The sequence below is a fragment of the Salmo salar genome, chromosome 14 (genome assembly GCF_965601325.2).
Source record: "Salmo salar chromosome 14, fSalSal1, whole genome shotgun sequence".
In the NCBI taxonomy this organism is placed as follows: domain Eukaryota; kingdom Metazoa; phylum Chordata; class Actinopteri; order Salmoniformes; family Salmonidae; genus Salmo; species Salmo salar.
In genome coordinates this window covers 94,204,420-94,226,940 of record NC_138304.1, presented here as the reverse complement: position 1 = coordinate 94,226,940, position 22,521 = coordinate 94,204,420, and the positions used below count along the sequence as shown (strand labels likewise).

At 42.2% G+C, this 22,521-nt stretch overlaps 1 protein-coding gene across 1 annotated transcript in view; it reads right to left on the bottom strand.

Moving 5' to 3' along the window:
- Positions 1-22,521, bottom strand: part of LOC106570525 (juxtaposed with another zinc finger protein 1) — a 45,498-nt gene that overhangs the window by 7,574 nt on the left and 15,403 nt on the right. The window contains exons 2-3 of the mRNA XM_014142941.3: positions 15,896-15,968; positions 2,095-2,291 (exon numbers count right to left, since the gene is read on the bottom strand). Coding sequence (XP_013998416.1) covers positions 2,095-2,291; positions 15,896-15,968 — 270 coding nt within the window. The remainder of the gene's footprint in view (positions 1-2,094; positions 2,292-15,895; positions 15,969-22,521) is intronic.

Genomic DNA, 22,521 nt, shown 5'->3' with positions numbered 1-22,521 from the left:
CTGGTGTGTAATTACCTGTGTAGACTGGGACCACTGCAAGAACACTGGGTCTCTACTGAACACACTAGAACACTCACAATAGGAATGTTCCATTTCGCTTAAGGGGGACCCATGAAAGACTGCAGGGTCTCTATGTCCTTCTGCAGCTTTGTTGTTTGGTCTAAAATGGTGTCCCCTCCAGGACCAAAAACTTGGACCAGGGAGATGAGGAGCTCCATAAAGGGTTTCTTCACGGAGGCCAACATCTTTGTCGATGACAGCCCAAGCGGTCCGCATGACGAGATGATCATAGACAGGGCTTTGCCATTAGCACGTGACATCTCAGCGTTTAAGAGGGAGAGGAGTCTGGACACCGGAGTCTGGACACATTTCAGCCATCAGCTCAGGGTCACCGTCAGTGGACAGGCGAGCTATCAGACCGTGCAGGTATGCCAGATGAGGTCCCGGTGGACAGCGGGGAGACCTACCAATGATCTCGTCTGGGAGGACCATGGCCGCAATAATGGGGTCCATGACTGGGTACTGGCCCAGTCCCAACTCCTCAGGAGAAGCCATGATGGTCCATGAAGGCTTTCACTGGCTTGGGACATGGGACCTTGAGTTCACCTTAGCCCAAGATTGACACAGTTCATTGGAGAACTTGGAGCACTGAGGAATGTACACTCTGGCCAGGTTGCTGTTAGGATCTGGATTAATATCCAGAGCTTTCAGAACTCTTTAGAGGAACTCCTGCATATCAGCTGATGAACAGGGGCTTCACTCTCAGCCCTCTCTGAGCCATGGTTCGCTGACCCAGAACCAGCCTCAGAGGTCTCTTCGTCTAGGTCATTACCAGCAAAGACGGGGATAGCGTCAGGATCCTGTCTTAAGTCTTCAACGGAGCCTGTCAGGCTGAGAGAGCAGAGCTGCGAAGACAGAGAGGCTGACTGGGCCGCCTCCTCATCCAGAGTAGGGGGAATCCACAGACTGAATGGAAGGCTCTAAGCCCTGGCACATAATACAGGTGGAATGGACAAGAGTTGAAGCCAAGCCAGCATTGCATTTATTGCAGTAGTATGGCATGGATGATATTCTCCCCGTCTAGACAGAAGCAGAAATACAGATATGTCTTATAGACGAGATAATCTGTATAACACCACATTCTACAGATATATTGGAGAAATTCCACTCACAATCCCCAAAAGGTATGGACGTGAGGAGCCCAACTCAACTGACAGTGACAGACTAGGTGTGAGGAGAGGTCATGAGAACAGACTGGCTAACTCTGGCGAGATTAGTGAGGCGCACGTCCTCTGAATCTCACTCTGGCAACAGCTGCAGCTCGAGCCAGTAAGATAGTACGCGAAGTTTGGACGTCAAGGTGCGACTCGGTGTTTAGCTAGAGTGTTTAGCTAGAGAGTCTCCCCTAGCCTGGGTAGGCGCGGTACCCAATCTCAAACTCCAGAGAAAAGAGGCTAGCATCCAGCTGAAGCTAACAAGCAACGGATAACGCAATTAGCCGGGAGGCTAACTGGCGGACAAGACAACTAAGCCTCGCGCCGTGAACAGGTTGGCCCGACCCGTTCACCCTACTTCGTAGCAAGGTGTCAAACTGTAAGAAAAAAATGAAGATGACAAAACACTGCAGAGCACTCCTGGGAGGAGCAATCTTCACCCAAAATGGAGTAAACTGGACACACTCAACGACAGCTACATCCACAACTCACTCACCTGCGGAGCCGAGGGAAGAAAAGAGGACGTGATGCTACGCTGGGTGTTTATAGGGGGTGGGGCCACGGAATTACTCTGATATGAATATCTCGGCTCATCCTGCCGCCAGGCGAAAGGATACCCATTGAGTGACTAGCATAGTCCCTAGTTCATTGAACCCTGGTTACGTGAGTAACCTTGGTTCCATTGACCTTCAGTCTAGAACACTAGAGGCAATGCCATTTAGCAGATGCTTTTATCCAAAGTGACTTACAGTAGCGTGGAACCCAGCGGTAAGCAAAACCACAATCCTGCAGTTGCAATCGCCACATTCTACCCAGTGAGCCACGCATCGGACCACAAGAGGCAAAAGGCAACACATCCGATGTCTCCACTTTCGCTTACCTGTGGGCGTGCTGCTACGGAAGGAGGAGGAGGGTGTGATGGGAGGAGTCACGGGGGGAGTCAGGTTGCCGTTGCTGTGCCGTGGAGGTGTGGCCACGCTGTTCCGAGACACGCCACCTGTGATTGACAGGGAAAGTTTGGGTGTGGCCTTCTTCTTCAGGGTCTCCTGCTCCCGACGTGCCGCGTCCGTCATAAACCTGGACACAAACATTGCTACACAGGTTACACACACACACACACACACACACACACACACACACTACTTAAACAATAAGTATTATTTATCTCCCTCTCTTCTGGCTCCTTCTTTTCTCTCACCAATCCTCCACCCACACTAGCGCTGTGACGTTTAAACGAATTTGGGATTGTTAACGTTTAGAAAAAAAACCTGACCAATTAAAATCACAGTGCAGTAATCACAAATCTACCATTAACAGGTTACAATCATGATCATAAAGGCAAAAATAAAAATTCAACAAATACCTAAAACGCAACAATGCTGTAAGGAGATGGCTATGCATCTTTCAAATGGTTTGCCACTCTGCACATCAAATGGTGAGACAGGGTAGCGACAGTGTCGAAGTCCTACATGGCAATACTTTGAGAAATTAAATGAGAAGATGTTGAAATGCAAACTTTGCGAGGTGGAATTGAGATATAGTGGTATATACAGGTGCAATGCTGAAAGGAAAGCCCGGTGAGACCCAACCTGCTGCTGGCAGCAGTGCGATAAGGGACGGAGTGAAAATCACAGCGCTGATTACAGAAATGATTGATATGCAGCCATTGTCAATGGTAGAGGATATCAGCTTCAATGTCCTAATGGCATATCTAGAACCAGACTACAAGATGCCATGTGGAAAAACTGTGACAGCCTGAAGGAGGAAAGTGCTGCAGGGACTTGCATCCATTCAGCCACAAGAGCATTAGTGAAGTCAAGCACTGATGTTGGGTGATTAGGCCTGGATCGCTGTTGGCCTTCAAATTCATCCCAAAGGTGTTTGATGGGGTTGAGGTCAGGGCTCTGTGCAGGCCAGTCAAGTTCTTCCACACCGATCTCGACAAACCATTTCTGTATGGACCTCGCTTTGTGCACAGGGGCATTTTCATGCTGAAACAGGAATCAAATCACATTTTATTTGTCACATGCGCCGAATACAACAGGTGTAGACCTTACAGTGAAATGCTTACTTACAAGCCCATAATCAACAATGCTGTTTTTTTAAGTATAAAAATAGTTAAGAAAATAATTCAACTAAAGTAAGAAAAATGTAACACAATAAAATAACAATAACGAGGCTATTTACACGGGGTACCGGTACCGAGTCAATGTGCGGGGTTACAGGTTAGTCGAGGTAATATGTACATGTAAGTAGTGGTGACTATGCATAAATAATAAACAGCGAGTAGCAGCAGCTTAAAAAAGCAGGTCAACACAAGTGTATTTATTTATTTATAGGGGACAATGCACATTAATCAACAGCAATATTACAATAGCGCAACATCCGTGTAAATATGACGGAGTTAGCCAAAAGCTAATTTGCAGCCGTAGTCCCAGGACAGCTAAGGACAATTACACAGTCACAATACACATACAAATACATTATATGCAATAATACATCATTCTAACGACAACAACAACACTATCATCAACTGTCATCTTACATACAGTTGAAGTCGGAAGTTTACATACACTTAGGTTGGAGTCATTAAAACTCGTTTTCAACCACTCCACAAATTTCTTGTTAACAAACTATAGTTTTGGCAAGTCGGTTAGGACATCTACTTTGTGCATGACACAAGTCATTTTTCCAACAATTGTTTACAGACCGATTATTTCACTTATAATTCACTGTATCACAATTCCAGTAGGTCAGAAGTGTACATACACTAAGTTGACTGTGCCTTTAAACAGCTTGGAGAATTCCAGAAAATGATGTCATGGCTTTAGAAGCTTCTGATATGCTAATTGACATCCTTTGAGTCAATTGAAGTTGTGAATGTATTTCAAGGCCTACCTTAAAACTCAGTGCCTCTTTGCTTGACATCATGGAAAAATCTAAAGAAATCAGCCAAGACCTCAGAAAAAAAAATAGGAGACCTCCACAAGTCTGATTCATCCTTGGGAGCAATTTCCAAACGCCTGAAGGTACCACGTTCATCTGTACAAACAATAGTATGCAAGTATAAACACCATGGGACCACGCAGCCGTCATACCGCTCAGGAAGGAGATGCGTTCTGTCTCCTAGAGATGAACGTACTTTGGTGCGAAAAGTGCAAATCAATCCCAGAACAACAGCAAAGGACCTTGTGAAGATGCTGGAGGAAACAGGTACAAAAGAATCTATATCCACATTAAAACAAGTCCTATATCGACATAACCTGAAAGGTCTCTCAGCAAGAAAGAAGCCACTGCTATAAAATCGCCATAAAAGAGCCAGACAACAATTTGCAAATGCACATGGGGACAAAGATCGTACTTTTTGGAGAAATGTCCTCGTCTGATGATACAAAAATAGAACTGTTTGGCCATAATGACTATCGTTATGTTAGGAGGAAAAAGGGGGAGGCTTGCAAGCCGAAGAACACCAACCCAACCGTGAAGCACGGGGGTGGCAGCATCATGTTGTGGGGGTGCTTTGCTGCAGGAGGGACTGGTGCACTTCACAAAATAGATGGCACCATGAGGCAGGAAAATGATGTGGATATATTGAAGCAACATCAGTCAGGAAGTTAAAGCTTGGTTGCAAATGGGTCTTCCTAATGGACAATGACCCCAAGCATACTTGCAAAGTTGTGGCAAAATGGCTTAAGGACAACAAAGTCAAGGTATTGGAGGGGCCATCACAAAGCCCTGACTAAAATCCTATAGAACATTTGTGGGCAGAACTGAAAAAGTGTGTGCGAGCAAGGAGGCCTACAAACCTGACTCCGTTACACCAGCTCTGTCAGGAGGAATGGGCCAAAATTCACCCAATTTATTGTGTTAAGCTTCTGGAAGGCTTCCCGAAACGTTTGACCCAAGTTAAACAATTTAAAGGCAATGCTACCAAATACTAATTGAGTGTATGTAAACTTCTGACCCACTGGGAATGTGATGAAAGAAATAAAAACTGAAATAAATCATTCTCTCTACTATTATTGACATTTCACTTTCTTAAAATAAAGTGGTGATCCTAACTGACCTAAGACAGGGAATTTCTACTAGGATTAAATGTCAGGAATTGTGAAAAACTGAGTTTAAATGTATTTGACTAAGGTGTATGTAAACTTCCAACTTCAACTGTATGAGGAACCACAGATAACTCATGTGTACATGTTTGGATAGATTTTAGCCATGTTTTCAATTCAAATTGAAAAATGCAATAAATCAGTGCAGCCTCTCAAGTCCATGGGCATTGCATTCCAGTATATTGTAGCTCTAACAGAGAAGGCCAATTGGCCGATTTTACTGTGTCGAAAAGGGACAATGCAACCCCCTCTAGATACTACCCTTAGTTATCCTGGAGGTTCTTTCCTTGAGCATGATATGCCGACATAGGGGTGGCTGGGCATGACCATGCAGCATCTTAAAGACAAGGCTTGCATCTGCATACTGCTTAAAGCTATCCAGACTAAATAAATCATGTTTGGAAATGATATGACAATGGTGGTAACTGTTTGGTTTTGTCATGACGTTGGCCTCTTTTGGTACAGGGAGGACAGTTGACCCCCTCCCTTTTGCACCACCACCCAACCTACCTTCCCCCCAACCCAGGCCCTGTGTGAAAGGGTTGTAAAAACTCTAAAATTCCAGGAGAGTCTCTGGCCACATGGCCCATAGAGAGACACAGGAAATTCTTCCAACTCACAGAATTGGGGAGCCAAGCGACATTTGTGTTCTGGAGAAGGTATGGAAGATTGGTGAAGAATCCAGCTACGAACTGATCCGCTTGGTACAATTTTGTGATACTCAGAAGAGACAATATAGCCATATTACCATAAAACTGTTTATATAATAGCCTCAGCTTGAGACTTGCATCATAATGGTTGTATAGAATGTATTAATAAGGATAAAGCTTTTGTAATACATTGAGATGCTATGTACTGATGTAATGTGATAGAATTGTATTTCTGTACCAAGTTTAACTCAGTCATCGGCCCGCCCCCAGGGACACAGACAGGACCAGGCGTCATTTGACAAGCCTGTTCTATGGGCACTATAAAACACACCCTGATTTACATTTCTTTAGACCAGGCCTCCACTCCATGGCCAATAGGTTTTACCATCCAATTCCTCTACTGAAAGTGAACCATACCACGTGGTTAACTTTTAGACTATTGATACCGACAGAATAAGAACAAGTCTTTGATATTAATTATTAGTCTGCAGCTAAGTAAATTATATCATCGAACGCGAAGACCAACGAAACATCCATTCTATGACGACATTAATGAATGTCGCTCTGAAAGATCCATTCTAACCAAGAGAGAGAGAGAACGCGGACAAAACTCCCCAACAGAACCGAACTCTCCAACAAGAATCAGAACGACACACTGAGCGTAAATATATATTGATTGCAATTGTTCCCGAATGAGTGAGCCTTCAATTGTCAATTGTTAATATTAATGAACTCTGTAGATGTGCATTCTCAGCTGACCGTTTATGACCCATTGTCTAACAGACCAGCCATGCCTGTTAGCCATTAGCGCACATTACTATACCAATCCTTTGTGACGATAATTACTGTTTGTATGTTTTCTGTTAATTACTTAGTGTAGTAAATAAATGATTTTAAGACAATTGATGTATGGATGATTTTAGTAAAGACTGGGTTCGTGCAGATACAACAATTTACGACGTTTGGAATGAGACTGGACTCGAGGTAAAATACACCATTTAAACCAGAAGATAATCGGCCTATATTATAGTATAGGAAAGTTATGTTAGGAAAATTATAACTTTGTAATCTGAATATTCTCCTTGGTGCCCAGATCTCCTAGTTAATTACAATTAAACGATTAATCAGTTTAATCGCGTGATAATAATTACAGGGAGTTAATTGATAAACATGTCTTCAGTTTAATGGTACCCAAAGACACGACATTTAGTTATCAAAAAGGTTTTTTTGTAGAGTGATGCAATTGGTTTCAGAATAGTAGCTCCTGCTTGGGACCAGCATGTGAGGCAATATCTCAGATGTGAGAAGATCATAGCATACATAGTTTGGCGGCCCCCGAGGAAGGAAAGCTCTTAGAAACCTAAAGTTGGATAATCCAAACTTAACCGTGTTAAAAGCTTCTACCTCCAAGCCATTAGACTGCTAAACAGTTAATCAAATGGCTACCCGGACTACTTCCCAACGAGCTGTTCCTGTTAATTATGGATACTTGGGACAGTAGCGTCCCACCTGGCCAACATCCGGTGAAATGGCAGAGCGCCAAATTCAAATTAAATTACTATAAATATAAAACTTTCAAGTGCAATACATTAAAATAAATCTTAACTTGTTGTTAATCCAGCCAAGGTGTCAGATTTCAAAAAGGCTTTACAGCGAAAGCAAACCATGCGATTATCTGAGGAGAGCGCCCAGCACACAAATGCATAACAAATCATTTTCAACCAGGGAGTTGTGTCACGAAAGTCAGAAATAGTGACATAATATATGCCTTACCTTTGAAGATCTTCTTCTGTTGGCACTCCAAAAGGTCCCAGTTACATTACAAATAGTCCTTTTGTTCAATTAAGTCCTTTATATCCATAAAAACTCAGTTTAGCTGGCGCGCTTCAGTCAATAATCCACTCGGTTTCCCTCCTTCGAAATGCATACAAAATGAATCCCAAACGTTACCAATAAACTTATCCAAACAAGTCAATCAACGTTTATAATCAATCCTTAGGTACCCTAATACGCAAATAAACAATACAATTTAAGACGGAGAATCGTTATTGTCTTTACCGGAGATAAACAAAAAGAACGCGCTCTCTCGGCCATGCGCTTGGAAACACTACAGACAAAATGGGAGCCACTTAGAAAAACTACAACTTCTCCCTCATTTTTCCAGAAACCAGCCTGAAACTCTTTCTAAAGACTGTTGACATCTAGTGGAAGCCCTAGGAACTGCAATCGGGACGATTTTGCCCTATTATAAAAGTGCCAGGCATCAAAATCAGTGGTATGCTGAATTCTTATTTTTTTTTGATGGTTTGTCCTCGGAGTTTCGCCTGCCATTTCAGTTCTGTTGTACTCACAGACATTTTAGAGAGTTTTCTATCCAAATCTACCAATTATATTAATATCCTAGCTTCTGGGCCTGAGTAATAGGCGGATTACTTTGGGCATGCTTTTCATCCGGACGACAAAATACCGCCCCCTATCCCAAAGAAGTTAATTTGGAGAATCTGAAAGTTGTGTCTAACTTCAGGTATCTTGGTGTCGTTTGGACTCCAACTTGACATTTAAGAAACATGTGAAGAAGGAGGTTAACCAAGCGTCCCACCTAGTCATCAGCCAGTGGAATCGCGTGGCGCGAAATACAAATACCTCATAAATGCTATAACTTCAATTTCTCAAACATATGACTATTTTGCACCATTTTAAAGACAAGACTCTCGTTAATCTAACCACACTGTCCGATTTCAAAAAGGCTTTACAGCGAAAGCAAAACATTAGATTATGTCAGGAGAGTACCCTGCCAAAAATAATCACACAGCCATTTTCAAAGCAAGCATATATGTCAGAAAAACCAAAACCACAGCTAAATGCAGCACTAACCTTTGATCTTCATCAGATGACACTCCTAGGACATTATGTTATACAATACATGCATGTTTTGTTCAATCAAGTTTATATTTATATCAAAAACCAACTTTTTACATTAGCATGTGATGTTCAGAACTAGCATACCCACCGCAAACTTCCGGTGAATTTACTTAATTACTCACGATTAACGTTCACAAAAAACATAACAATTATTTTAAGAATTATAGATACAGAACTCCTTTATGCAATCGCGGTGTCAGATTTTAAAATAGCTTTTCGGCGAAAGCACATTTTGCAATATTCTGAGTAGATAGCCGGCCATCACTTCTAGCTAATTTGACACCCACCAAGTTTGGCTCTCACCAAACTCAGATTTACTATAAGAAAAATTGGATTACCTTTGTTGTTCTTCGTCAGAATGCAATCCCAGGACTTCTACTTCAACAACAAATGTTGATTTGGTTCGAAATAATCCATAGATATATCCAAATACCTCCGTTTTGTTCGGGCGTTCAGGTCAGTATCCGATTTTTCTCATAAAATAGCGATAATATTTCAACCGGGCAACGTTGTATTCGTTCAAAGACTGAAAGAAAAACATGGACTCCTCTCGTGGTTGCGCACTCCAGTGTCATTGTTCCCTGCCTGACCACTCACAAAAACTCCTGCTGTTTTTCGCCCAGAGACCGCAGAGATGTCATTCCACTTTCTGGCGCCTTCTGAGAGCCAATGGAAGCCTTAGAAAATGTCACGTTACAGCAGAGATGCTGTATTTTTGATAGAGATGCCACAGAAGGAGAACAAATTGTCAGACAGGGCACTTCCTGTATGGAATCTTCTCAGGTTTTGGCCTGCCATGAGTTCTGTTATACTCACAGACACCATTCAAACAGTTTTAGAAACGTTAGAGTGTTTTCTATCCAAATCTACTAATTATATGCATATTCTCGTTTCTGGGCAAGAGTAGTAACCAGTTTAAATCGGGTAAGTTTTTTTATCTGGCCGTGCAAATACTGCCCCCTAGCCCCAACAGGTTAAGGAGCCTTTTGGACCTAGACTTGGCGCTCCAGTACCGCTTGCCGTGCGGTAGCAGAGGAAACATTCTAAGACTAGGGTTGCTGGAGTCTTTGACCGTTTTTAGGGCCTTCCTCTGACACCGCCTGGTATAGAGGTCCTGGATGGCAGGAAGCTTGGTCCCAGTGATGTACTACCCTCTGCAGCGCCTTGCGGTCTGATGCCGAGCAGTTGCCATACCAAGCGGTGATGCAACCAGTCAGGATGCTCTCGATGGTGCAGCTGTAGAACATTTGAGGATCTGAGGACCCATGCCAAATCTTTCAGTCTCGAGGGGGAATAGGGGTTGTCGTGCCCTGTTCACAACTGTCTTGGTGTGTTTGGACCATGATCGTTTATTAGTGATGTGGACACCAAGGTCCTTGAAGCTCTCGACCCGCTCCACTATAGTAGTCCACAATCAGCTCCTTTGTCTTGCTCACGTTGAGGTAGAGGTTCTTTGTCCTGGCACCACACTACCAGGTGTCTGACCTCCTCCCTGTAGGCTGTCTCATCGTTGGCGGTGATCAAGCCTACCACCGTTATGGCGTCAGCAAACGATGGCGGTGTTGGAGTCGTGTGTGGCCATGCAGTCGTGGGTAAACAGAGAGTACAGGAGGGGACTAAGCACACACCCGAGGGGCCCCGATGTTGAGTATCAGTGTGTCAGATGTGTTGTTGCCTACCTTTACCACCTGGGGGGTGGCCCGTCAGGAAGTCCACGATCTAGTTGCAGAGGGAGGTGTTCAGTCCCAGGGTCCTTAGCTTAGTGATGAGCTTTGAGGGCACTATGGTGTTGAACGCTGAGTTGTAGCATTCTCACGTAGGTGTTCCTTTTGTCCAGGTGGGAATGGGCAGTGTGGAGTGCAATGGAGATTGCATCACCTGTGGATCTGTTGGGGCGGTATATGAATTGTATTGGGTCTAGGGTTTCTGGGATGGTGGTGTTGTGAGCCATGACCAGCCTTCCAAAAGCACTTCATGGCTACAGACATGAGTGCAACGGGGCGGTAGTCATTTGGGCAGGTTACCTTGGCGTTCTTGGGCACAGGGACTATTGTGGTCTGCTTGAAACATGTAGGTATTACAGACTCCGTCAGTGAGAGGTTGAAAATGTCAGTACAGTCGCATGCTCTGAGTACGCGTCCTGGTAATTCATCTCGTCCTGCGGCCTTGTGAATGTTGACCTGTTTAAAAGGTCTTACTCAGTCATCCGGAACAGCTGGTGCTCTCATGCATGGTTCAGTGTTGCTTGCCTCAAAGTGAGCATAGAAGGCATTTAGCTCATCTGGTAGACTCGCGTCACTGGACAGCTCGCGGCTAGGTTTCCCTTTGTAATCAGTAATAGTTTGCAAGCCCTACCACATCCAACGAGTGTCAGCCAATGTAGTAGGATTCAGGAGCCAGTGTAGTAGGATTCAATCATAGTCCCGTGTTGATGCTTTGCCTGTTTGATGGTTCGTTGGGACTTGATTTAATTTATTAGGATGTATTAGGATTAGCTGATACCAATGAAAACAGCTAATTTTACTGGGGTTTGGCATACACAGTACCAGTCAAAAGTTTGGACACACCTACTCATTCAAGGGTTTTTCTTTATTTTTGCTTTTTTCTACATTGTAGAATAATAGTGAAGACATTAAAACTATGAAATAACATGTATGGAATCATGTAGTAACCAAAAACGTGTTAAACAAATCAAAATATATTTTATATTTGAGATTCTTCAAAGTAGCCAACCTTTGCCTTGATGACAGCCTTGCACACTCTTGGCATTCTCTCAACTAGCAGGTGTGCCTTGCTAAAAGTTCATTTGTGGAATTTCTTAACGCGTTTGAGCCAATCAGTTGTGTTGTGACAAGGTAGGGGTGGTATACAGAAGTGTTACGAACCGGCTCAGAGTTCGCAACAAAAGGGAGACAACGTGGAGACAAGGAGTATCAAAATATATATTTATTAAATAAAGTAACTAAGTAATTAACCTGTTAGGGCTAGGGGGCAGTATTTACACGGCCGGATAAAAAAACGTACCCGATTTAATCTGGTTATTACTACTGCCCAGAAACTAGAATATGCATATAATTATTGGCTTTGGATAGAAAACACCCTAAAGTTTCTAAAACTGTTTGAATGGTGTCTGTGAGTATAACAGAACTCATATGGCAGGCAAAAACCTGAGAAGATTCCAAACAGGAAGTACCCTCTCTGACCATTCCTTGGGCTTCTTGGCTCTGTTTATTGAACATTTAGGATATTTGCTGTAACGTGACACTTCCTACGGCTCCCATAGGCTCTCAGAACCCGGGAAAAAGCTGAATGATGTAATTCCAGCCCCAGGCTGAAACACATTAGCGCCTTTGGTAAGTGCTCTATCAGAGGACAATGGGCTGAGGCGCGTGCACGAGTCGACCCCATGTTTTAATTTTCTTTCGTCTTTGAACCTAAACACAGATTCCCTGTCGGAATATTATCGCTTTTTTACGAGAAAAATGGCATAAAAATAGATTTTAAACAGCGGTTGACATGCTTCGAAGTACGGTAATGGAATATTTAGATTTTTTTTGTCACGAAATGCGTCGTGCGCGTCACCCTTCTTTACCATTCGGATAGTGTCTTGAACGCACGAACAAAACAGAGGATATTTGAACATAACTATGGATTATTTTGAACCAAACCAACATTTGTTATTGAAGTAGAAGTCCTGGGAGTGCATTCTGACGAAGACAGCAAAGGTAATAAAAATGTTCTTATAGTAAATCTGATTTTGGTGAGTGCTAAACTTGGTGGGTGTCTAAATAGCTAGCCCTGTGATGCCGGGCTATCTACTGAGAATATTGCAAAATGTGCTTTCACCGAAAAGCTATTTTAAAATCGGACATAGCGAGTGCATAGAGGAGTTCTGTATCTATAATTCTTAAAATAATTGTTGTTTTTTGTGAACGTTTATTGTGAGTAATTTAGTAAATTCACCGGAAGTTTGCGGGGGGTATGCTAGTTCTGAATGTCACATGCTAATGTAAAAAGCTGGTTTTTGATATAAATATGAACTTGATTGAACAAAACATGCATGTATTGTATAACATAATGTCCTAGGGTTGTCATCTGATGAAGATCATCAAAGGTTAGTGCTGCATTTAGCTGTGGTTTGGGTTTATGTGACATTATATGCTAGCTTGAAAAATGGGTGTCTGATTATTTCTGGCTGGGTACTCTGCTGACATAATCTAATGTTTTGCTTTCGTTGTAAAGCCTTTTTGAAATCGGACAGAGTGGTTAGATTAACGAGTCTTGTCTTTAAAATGGTGTAAAATAGTCATATGTTTGAGAAATTGAAGTAATAGCATTTCTAAGGTATTTGAATAACGCGCCACAGGATTCCACTGGCTGTTACGTAGGTGGGACGATTTCGTCCCGCCGACCCTAGAGAGGTTAACAATGGTGTGTGTAATCAGTAATCAGTAGTGTAAGTGAGTGTTTTGCATACCTGAATGTAATAATGCAGGGTGTTGAAAGGTGCCAAAGCAAATAACCAAAAAGCCACAAAACTACACAACCAAAATCAACAGTGTCTGCGTGGAGAGAGTCTCCTCAATCAATGTGTAAGAGGTGCCTTTATCCTGGGACACACCCGGACCCAGGTGTTTCCCATGTAGCTGACGACCCTCCCAGCTCCGCCCACCGGCATCCTAATAAAGAAACAAGAACAAAAAGAGAGAATACGGCAGACAGAGTGGGAGGGTCGTCACAGAAGATAGCCCTATTTGGTAAAAGACCAAGTCCATATTATGGCAAGAACAGCTCAAAATAAGCAAAGAGAAACGACAGTCCGTCATTACTTTAAGACATGAAGGCCAGTCAATCCAGAACATTTCAAGAACTTTGAATGTTTCTTCAAGTGCAGTCGCAAAAAACATAAAGCGCTATGATGAAACTGGCTCTCATGAGGACCGCCACAGGAAAGGAAGACCCAGAGTTACCTCTGCTGCAGAGGATAAGTTCATTAGAGTTACCAGCCTCATAAATTGGCAATTACTGCACCTCAGATTGCAACTCACAGAGTTCAAGTAACAGACACATCTCAACATCAACTGTTCAGAGGAGACTGTGTGAATCAGGCCTTCATGGTCGAACTGCTGCTAAGAAACTACTACTAAAAGGACACCAATAAGAAGAAGAGACTTGCTTGGGCCAAGAAGCACGAGCACTGGACATTGGACCAGTGGAAATCTGTCCTTTGGTCTGATGAATCCAAATTTGAGAGTTTTGGTTCCAACTGCTGTGTCTTTGTGAGACGCAGAGTAGGTGAACAGATCTCCGCATGTGTGGTTCCCATAGTGAAGCATGGAGGAGGTGGTGTGATGGTGCTTTGCTGTCTGTGATTTATTTAGAATTCAAGAAACACTTAACCAGCATGGCTACCACAGCATTCTGCAGCGATACTCCATCCCATCTGGTTTGCGCTTAGTGGGACTATCATTTGTTTTTCAACAGGACAATGACTCAACACACCTCCAGGCTGTGTAAGGGTTATTTGACCAAGAAGGAGAGTGATGGAGTGTTGCATCAGCTGACCTGGCCTCGACAATCACCTGACCTCAACCCAATTGAGATGGTTTGGGATGAGTTAGACTGCAGAGTGAAGGAAAATCAGCCAATAAGTGCTCAGCATATGTGGGAACTCCTTCAAGACTTTTGGAAATCATTCCAGGTGACGCTGTTTGAGAGAATGACAAGTGTGCAAAGCTGTCATCAAGGCAAAGGGTGACTACTTTGAAGAACTTTGAATATAAAATATATTTTTTATTTGTTTAATGCTTTTTTGGTTAATAAATTATTCCATTTGTGTTATTTCATAGTTTAGATGTCTTCACTATTATTCTAATACGTAGAAAGTTGTAAAAAATAAAATAAAAACCCTTGAATGAGTAGGTGTGTCCAAACTTCTGACTGGTACTGTATAACGAAAAAGACTTCACAATAACAGCATAGCTGACCGGGGCAGTTCTAGCAGGGCAGACATTTGATGAAATCACTTGCTGGAAAGGTGGCGACCTATGACGTAGCCACGTAGAAAGTCACTGAGCTCTTCAGTACGGCCATTCTTCTGCCAATGTTTGTCTATGGAGATTGCATGGCTGTGTGTTCAATTGTATACACATGTCAGCAACGGGTGCGGCTGAAATAGCCGAATCAACTAATTTGAAGGAGTGTCCACATACTTTTGCATATATATTTTTGGTCTTAATTTAAGGTTAAGGTTAGGCATAAGGTTAGCAGTGTGGTTAAGGTTAGGAGTTAGGTTTAAAAATCACATTTTTAGAAGATAATTTCAGAAATAGGTGGGCTTTATGACTTTGTGGCTATGGCAACTAATGACGACCAGTAGGTAGGTAGCCATCACTGCGGTAGATTGAACTGCATTGCCCCATAGCAGTCATATGCAGAATTTATGCAGGATTGTGAATTCACCTCATTGGCAATTTAAAAGTTAAGAACATTTGTACATTCGTCAAATCCCTAACTCACACACAGTATGATTTAAGAAATGTGAGATTGGACATGAAGTTTTGGGATAAACACTCATCTCATTCTCATTTCTGTGTTTGGCTAGGCTGTAACTGTGTAGAGAGAGCTTTTCGGTGCTTCTAATGACAACACTGTTTCTCTGGGAAGGGATCAGTCATCCAAACACAAACAAGACACTCACAGTCATACCAGCACGGTCACAAAAACACAAAAAGCACCGTAACACACTCAGGGCAATTAGACTATCACAACACAACTGCAAAACAATGGTCAAACACAAGTCTGATACACGCCTCAGAAGAAGTCGTATCAGATTTGCTACTAGACAGAATCATGTTTTTCAAACCAAAAGCCTGAAGAAAACCAAGGATGTGGTAGAATTGAAGCCAGGAATGTTGATCAAACTTCTGTCCCAGTATGCTAGTCTTTGTCGAAACGGCTCCATCAGTGGAGCAACACTGCCCTGTGTGTATGTTACCTGTTAATGTAGCTCAGGGCCAGGTAGGTGGGCTGTTGTTGCTCCTGTTTCTCCAGGACACGAGGATCTGTGTCTAAGAGAGTGAGAGAGAGAGAGAAAGAAAGAGAGAGAGAAGGAAATAAGAAGAGAGTAGGGTATTTAGTTACCGTAGAATAAATCTAGATAGATCATATGGATATTTAGTGCCTTCAGAAAGTACTCACACCCTGATTTAGACATTTTGTTGTGTTACAGACGGAAATCAAAATGGATTAAATTGTGTTTCTCACCCATCTACACACAATACCCAATAATGACAAAGAAAACTTTACTGAAAATGAAATACAGAAATATCTACATTTACATAAGTATTCATACCCCTGAGCCAATACTTTGTAGAAGCACCTTCGGCAGTGATTACAGCTTTGAATCGTCTTGGGTATGTCTGTATCAGCTTTGACTTGTCTTGGGTATGTCTGTATCAGCTTTGACTTGTCTTGGGTATGTCTGTATCAGCTTTGACTTGTCTTGGGTATGTCTATCAGCTTTGCACATCTGGATTTGAGGATTTTCTCCCATTCTTCCCTGCAGATTTTCTCAAAGTTAGATGGGCAAAGGCGGTGAACAGATTTTCAACGGGATTCAAGTCTGAGCTTTGGCTGGGCCACTCAATGACTTTCACTTTCTTATTCTGAAGCCATTCCAGCGTATGCTTTGGGTCATTGTTCTGTTGGAATGTAAATCTTCACCCCAGTCTAAGGTCATTTGCACTCTGAAGTAGGTTCTCATCAAGGACTTGCCTGTATTTGACTCCATTCATTGATCCATCTATGCTTCCCAGTCTCACAGTCCCTGCTGATGAACAGCATCCCCACAGAATGATACTGCCACCACCATGCATCACGGTAGGGATGGTGTTAGACAGGTGATGAGCTGTGCCTGGTTCTCCAGAAATAGTGCTTTGCATTCAGGACAAATAGTTACATTTCTGTCTCATCAGACCACATCATATTTTGCCTTATGCTCTATGAGTCTTTCACATGCATTTTTTGCATATTCCAGGTGTGCGGTCATGTGCCTTTTTCTCAGGAGTTGCTTCTGTCTGGCCACTGGGTTCTTGGGCCACCTCCTTCTGCCTGGTTGTTCAGTTTGGTCTGACAGCCAGCTCTAGGCAGAGTCTGGGTAGTTCCATCATTTCTCAATGACGGAGAACACTGCTCTTAGAAACATTCAACACTCTAGAAATGGTTTTATACCCTTCACCCAGATATATGTAGTTTCTGCTCTGACATGCACTGTGGTACTTTCTATAGACAGTTGTGTTTCATTCTAAATCATGTCCAAACAATTGAATTGGCCACAGGTGGACTCCAATCAAGTTGTAGTGACATCTCAAGGATGACCAAAGGGAACAGGATGCACCTGAGCTACATTTGGAGTGTCATAGCAAAGAGGTGTGAATACTTACAGTACCAGTCAAGTTTGGACACACCTACTCATCCAATGGTCTTTCTTTATTTCTACTATTTTCTACATTGTAGAATAATAGTGAAGACATCAAAACTATGAAATAACACATATGGAATCATGTAGTAACCAAAAACTTGTTAAACAAATCAAAATATATTTTATATTTGAGATTCTTTAAGTAGCCACCCTTTGCCTTGATGACAACTTTGAACACTCTTGTGTAAAGAAATGATAAAAACATGTTTTCACTTTGTCACTGTGGGGTATTGTGTGTAGACGAGTGAGATTTTTTTTTTTTTTTTATCCATTTGGAATTTGGGCTGTAACACAACAAAATGTGGAATAAGTCAAGGGGTATGAATACTTTCGGAAAGCACTGTAGATCATGAATATGGAATTGGCGTCGGAGTCTTGAAATCTTTCAGTATGTATCCGCATAGTAAATCAGGGGGGAGGCGAAATGGTATCAAACATCCAGTACAGTACACCGGGCTTTACTGAAAGTGCTTGTATATGGGGTTCATGACTTGATTTGTGGAGGAAATCAGTATGCAGTAAGGTGAGATGGGTGTGTGTGCAAATTCATGTCCGATTGATACTTTAAGATACTCACACTAGTCTCTCTGTTCCAATGTTGTGTGTGTGGAGTATTAGTAAAGAAAGCCTATATTCTGTCCACCGTAGCAGAGGGTCTCATTTACAACCCCTGGTTTCATGAAGTGTTCTTGGTTACATAGCCCTCTGTGTAACATGGTGCTACTGTGTGTACACTGCATGTCAGGGAGGTTGATGGATATCCTCTATAATCACACACACTTTTTCCAGCATATTTGCCAACTCAGTAACATTGCAGCAGGGAGCTTCCACTGCCTGAGGCCACCAGCCCAAACTTCAAAAGCTAACTCAGCATGTGTGTGTGTGTGTGAGTGTGTGTGTGTGTGAGTGTGTGTGCAATGTGATGAATGTGTGCTGAGTCACAACTGCATATTAGCACTGCCACCATGTGGTCAACAGGGTGACATTCCACTCCATTGAATAGAAATACAGTCAAATGACGAACACATATGCAAGGCAATAGCTTGTGGTGAATGTGTACAGCCTAATTTACTTGGCCTACCTTACATACATACGCAACTCAAAAACGCAATTACCTAAGCAAAATGGCGATCCTTAAAATGGCGGGCTGTTGCTGCAAACGCCTGCTACACAACTAGGCAGTGTAGTGTACTTGCTTGACTTTACATGTATCTGATGTACACTTATCAAGACTCAAACATACTGTGCTACCGTGCATATACTATGACATATGTTGAACTTTTAGAATGTATTGTGTTACTGAGTATCAGTACAGTCTAGATGAGTCTCCATACATGTATATGTTATTGTGTGTGTATGAGAGAGCGAGAGAAAAAAAGGAGTTGCATGTTTTGTTGATTTTAAGAATGCTTTTTGATTCCATATGGCATGATGGATTAGATTACAGAACCCTCAAGCGGCATTGGGGGTAAAGTATACGACATCATAAAATCTATTTAAGTCCAACCCTGTTCAAAGTTTACATCAACCAACTAGCATTGTTGTTGGACACACCCCTCAAAGATGAGGTCAAATTCCTGCTCTACGCAGATGACCTTGTCCTACTGTCACCAACAGAGTAAGGTCTAACCAGATGACCTTGTCCTACTGTCACCAACAGAGTAAGGTCTAACCAGATGACCTTGTCCTACTGTCACCAACAGAGTAAGGTCTAACCAGATGACCTTGTCCTACTGTCACCAACAGAGTAAGGTCTAACCTGATGACCTTGTCCTACTGTCACCAACAGAGTAAGGTCTAACCAGATGACCTTGTCCTACTGTCACCAACAGAGTAAGGTCTAACCTGATGACCTTGTCCTACTGTCACCAACAGAGTAAGGTCTAACCTGATGACCTTGTCCTACTGTCACCAACAGAGTAAGGTCTAACCAGATGACCTTGTGCTACTGTCACCAACAGAGTAAGGTCTAACCTGATGACCTTGTCCTACTGTCACCAACAGAGTAAGGTCTAACCAGATGACCTTGTCCTACTGTCACCAACAGAGTAAGGTCTAACCAGATGACCTTGTCCTACTGTCACCAACAGAGTAAGGTCTAACCTGATGACCTTGTCCTACTGTCACCAACAGAGTAAGGTCTAACCAGATGACCTTGTCCTACTGTCACCAACAGAGTAAGGTCTAACCAGATGACCTTGTCCTACTGTCACCAACAGAGTAAGGTCTAACCAGATGACCTTGTCCTACTGTCACCAACAGAGTAAGGTCTAACCAGATGACCTTGTCCTACTGTCACCAACAGAGTAAGGTCTAACCAGATGACCTTGTCCTACTGTCACCAACAGAGTAAGGTCTAACCAGATGACCTTGTCCTACTGTCACCAACAGAGTAAGGTCTAACCAGATGACCTTGTCCTACTGTCACCAACAGAGTAAGGTCTAACCAGATGACCTTGTCCTACTGTCACCAACAGAGTAAGGTCTAACCAGATGACCTTGTCCTACTGTCACCAACAGAGTAAGGTCTAACCTGATGACCTTGTCCTACTGTCACCAACAGAGTAAGGTCTAACCAGATGACCTTGTCCTACTGTCACCAACAGAGTAAGGTCTAACCAGATGACCTTGTCCTACTGTCACCAACAGAGTAAGGTCTAACCTGATGACCTTGTCCTACTGTCACCAACAGAGTAAGGTCTAACCTGATGACCTTGTCCTACTGTCACCAACAGAGTAAGGTCTAACCAGATGACCTTGTCCTACTGTCACCAACAGAGTAAGGTCTAACCAGATGACCTTGTCCTACTGTCACCAACAGAGTAAGGTCTAACCTGATGACCTTGTCCTACTGTCACCAACAGAGTAAGGTCTAACCTGATGACCTTGTCCTACTGTCACCAACAGAGTAAGGTCTAACCAGATGACCTTGTCCTACTGTCACCAACAGAGTAAGGTCTAACCTGATGACCTTGTCCTACTGTCACCAACAGAGTAAGGTCTAACCAGATGACCTCGTCCTACTGTCACCAACAGAGTAAGGTCTAACCTGATGACCTTGTCCTACTGTCACCAACAGAGTAAGGTCTAACCTGATGACCTTGTCCTACTGTCACCAACAGACTAAGGTCTAACCTGATGACCTTGTCCTACTGTCACCAACAGAGTAAGGTCTAACCTGATGACCTTGTCCTACTGTCACCAACAGAGTAAGGTCTAACCTGATGACCTTGTCCTACTGTCACCAACAGAGTAAGGTCTAACCTGATGACCTTGTCCTACTGTCACCAACAGAGTAAGGTCTAACCTGATGACCTTGTCCTACTGTCACCAACAGAGTAAGGTCTAACCTGATGACCTTGTCCTACTGTCACCAACAGAGTAAGGTCAACAGGAACAACTTAACATTCTTTAGGAATAGAGCATCAACTGGGCAATCAACTTTAACTTTCAGAAAACCAAAGTCGTGATTTTCTATAAAAAGGCCAGGAATCAATGCAACAGACACTCCTTCCAATTAGGTAATGGTTGAACATGCCCAAATGGTACAACTACCTGGGACTACAAATCAGTGCCTCTGGTGGATTTAGTATGGGAGTGAATTCACTAAAAGAAAAAAATCTGCAAAGCTTTTTACTCCATAAAAAAATATATTTTTGAAATAAATATTCCTATCCAAATCTAGTGCTAAATATTCAAGTGTAATTTTACCAATTGCACTTTACGGAGGCACGGTTTTGGGTCCAACCTGGAATTATGATTATAAGCACTGGGAGAAAAACCCAATAGAAAATCTACATACAGAATTATAAAGAATTATCCTAAATACCCAAAAGAAAGTACTAAATAATGCATGCCGAGTGGAACTCGGATGATTCCCTTTAATTGTTAATATAAAGAAAAGGACACACATTTTGGAACCATTTTAAAATGAAGCCCCAAAACATCCTTACAATTCAAAGCACTGGAAACCCAATCAAATGTATTTATGAAGCCCTTTTTACATCAGCCAATGTCACAAAGTGCTGTACAGAAACCCAAGAGCTGAAACCTGAAAATAGTCCCATATGTCAGCTGTTAAAAATACTAAATAACCGTATTATCCAAACACACAAATCAATTAGATTGAGAATCAGATTGTAGTATCCAAACACACAAACCAACCAGAATCAGATTGTTACAGAAATGAAACCTCCTATTTGACAAATTGGGAAATTAAACAAAATCACAGAGTAAACGAAATTGCTATTTGTCCCTCAAAAGATAATACAAATTGGCAGAATATCTTTACTCTGTCAGAGATAGTAAATAAAGACAGATCCTGACCAAATACAGACTCAGCGTCTACCAATTGGCAATAGAAGAAAGGTAGACATAATGGCAACCCAAAAGTGTCTATGTAGTCACTGTATGACAGGGGAGGTAGAGACAGAGAGGCACCTTTTCCTCTACTGTGAGAAATACTTCCAAATTAAATAAGAAAATATCTCAATCAATTCCCAACTTCTGTGCATTTACTAATGACAAATAATTATTCTGGGTGAGGGAGAAACCGCAAATATTACTGCTAGATATGTATAAAGTTGTCATAGCTTGAGGAACATTCCAATTGTATATAACTTACAAGTAATACAGTGCCTTCAGAAAGTCTTCACACCCCTTGACTTTTTCCACATTTTATTGTGTTACGGTCTTACTTTAAATTGTTTACATTTAGATTTTGTGTCACTGATCTACACACAATACACCATAATGTCAAAATGGAATGTTTTTAGAAATGTTAACAAAAATGTATAAAAAATGAAAAGCTGAAATGTATTGAGTCAATAAGTATTCAAATATTTTGTTATGGCAAGCCTAAATAAGGTCAGGAGTACAAATGTGCCTAATAAATCACATAAGTTGCATGGACTCACAATAACTGTGTTTAACATGATTTTTAATTGACTACCCCATCTCTGTACCCCACACCTAATCTGTAAGGTCCCTAAATTAAGCAGTGAATTTCAAGCACAGATTCAACCACAAAGACCAGGGAGATTTTCCTCATGTTCACAAAGAAGGGCACCAATTGGTAGATGGGCAAGAAGAAGAAGAAAAAGAGCAGACATTGACTATGCATTTGAGCATGGTGCAGTTAT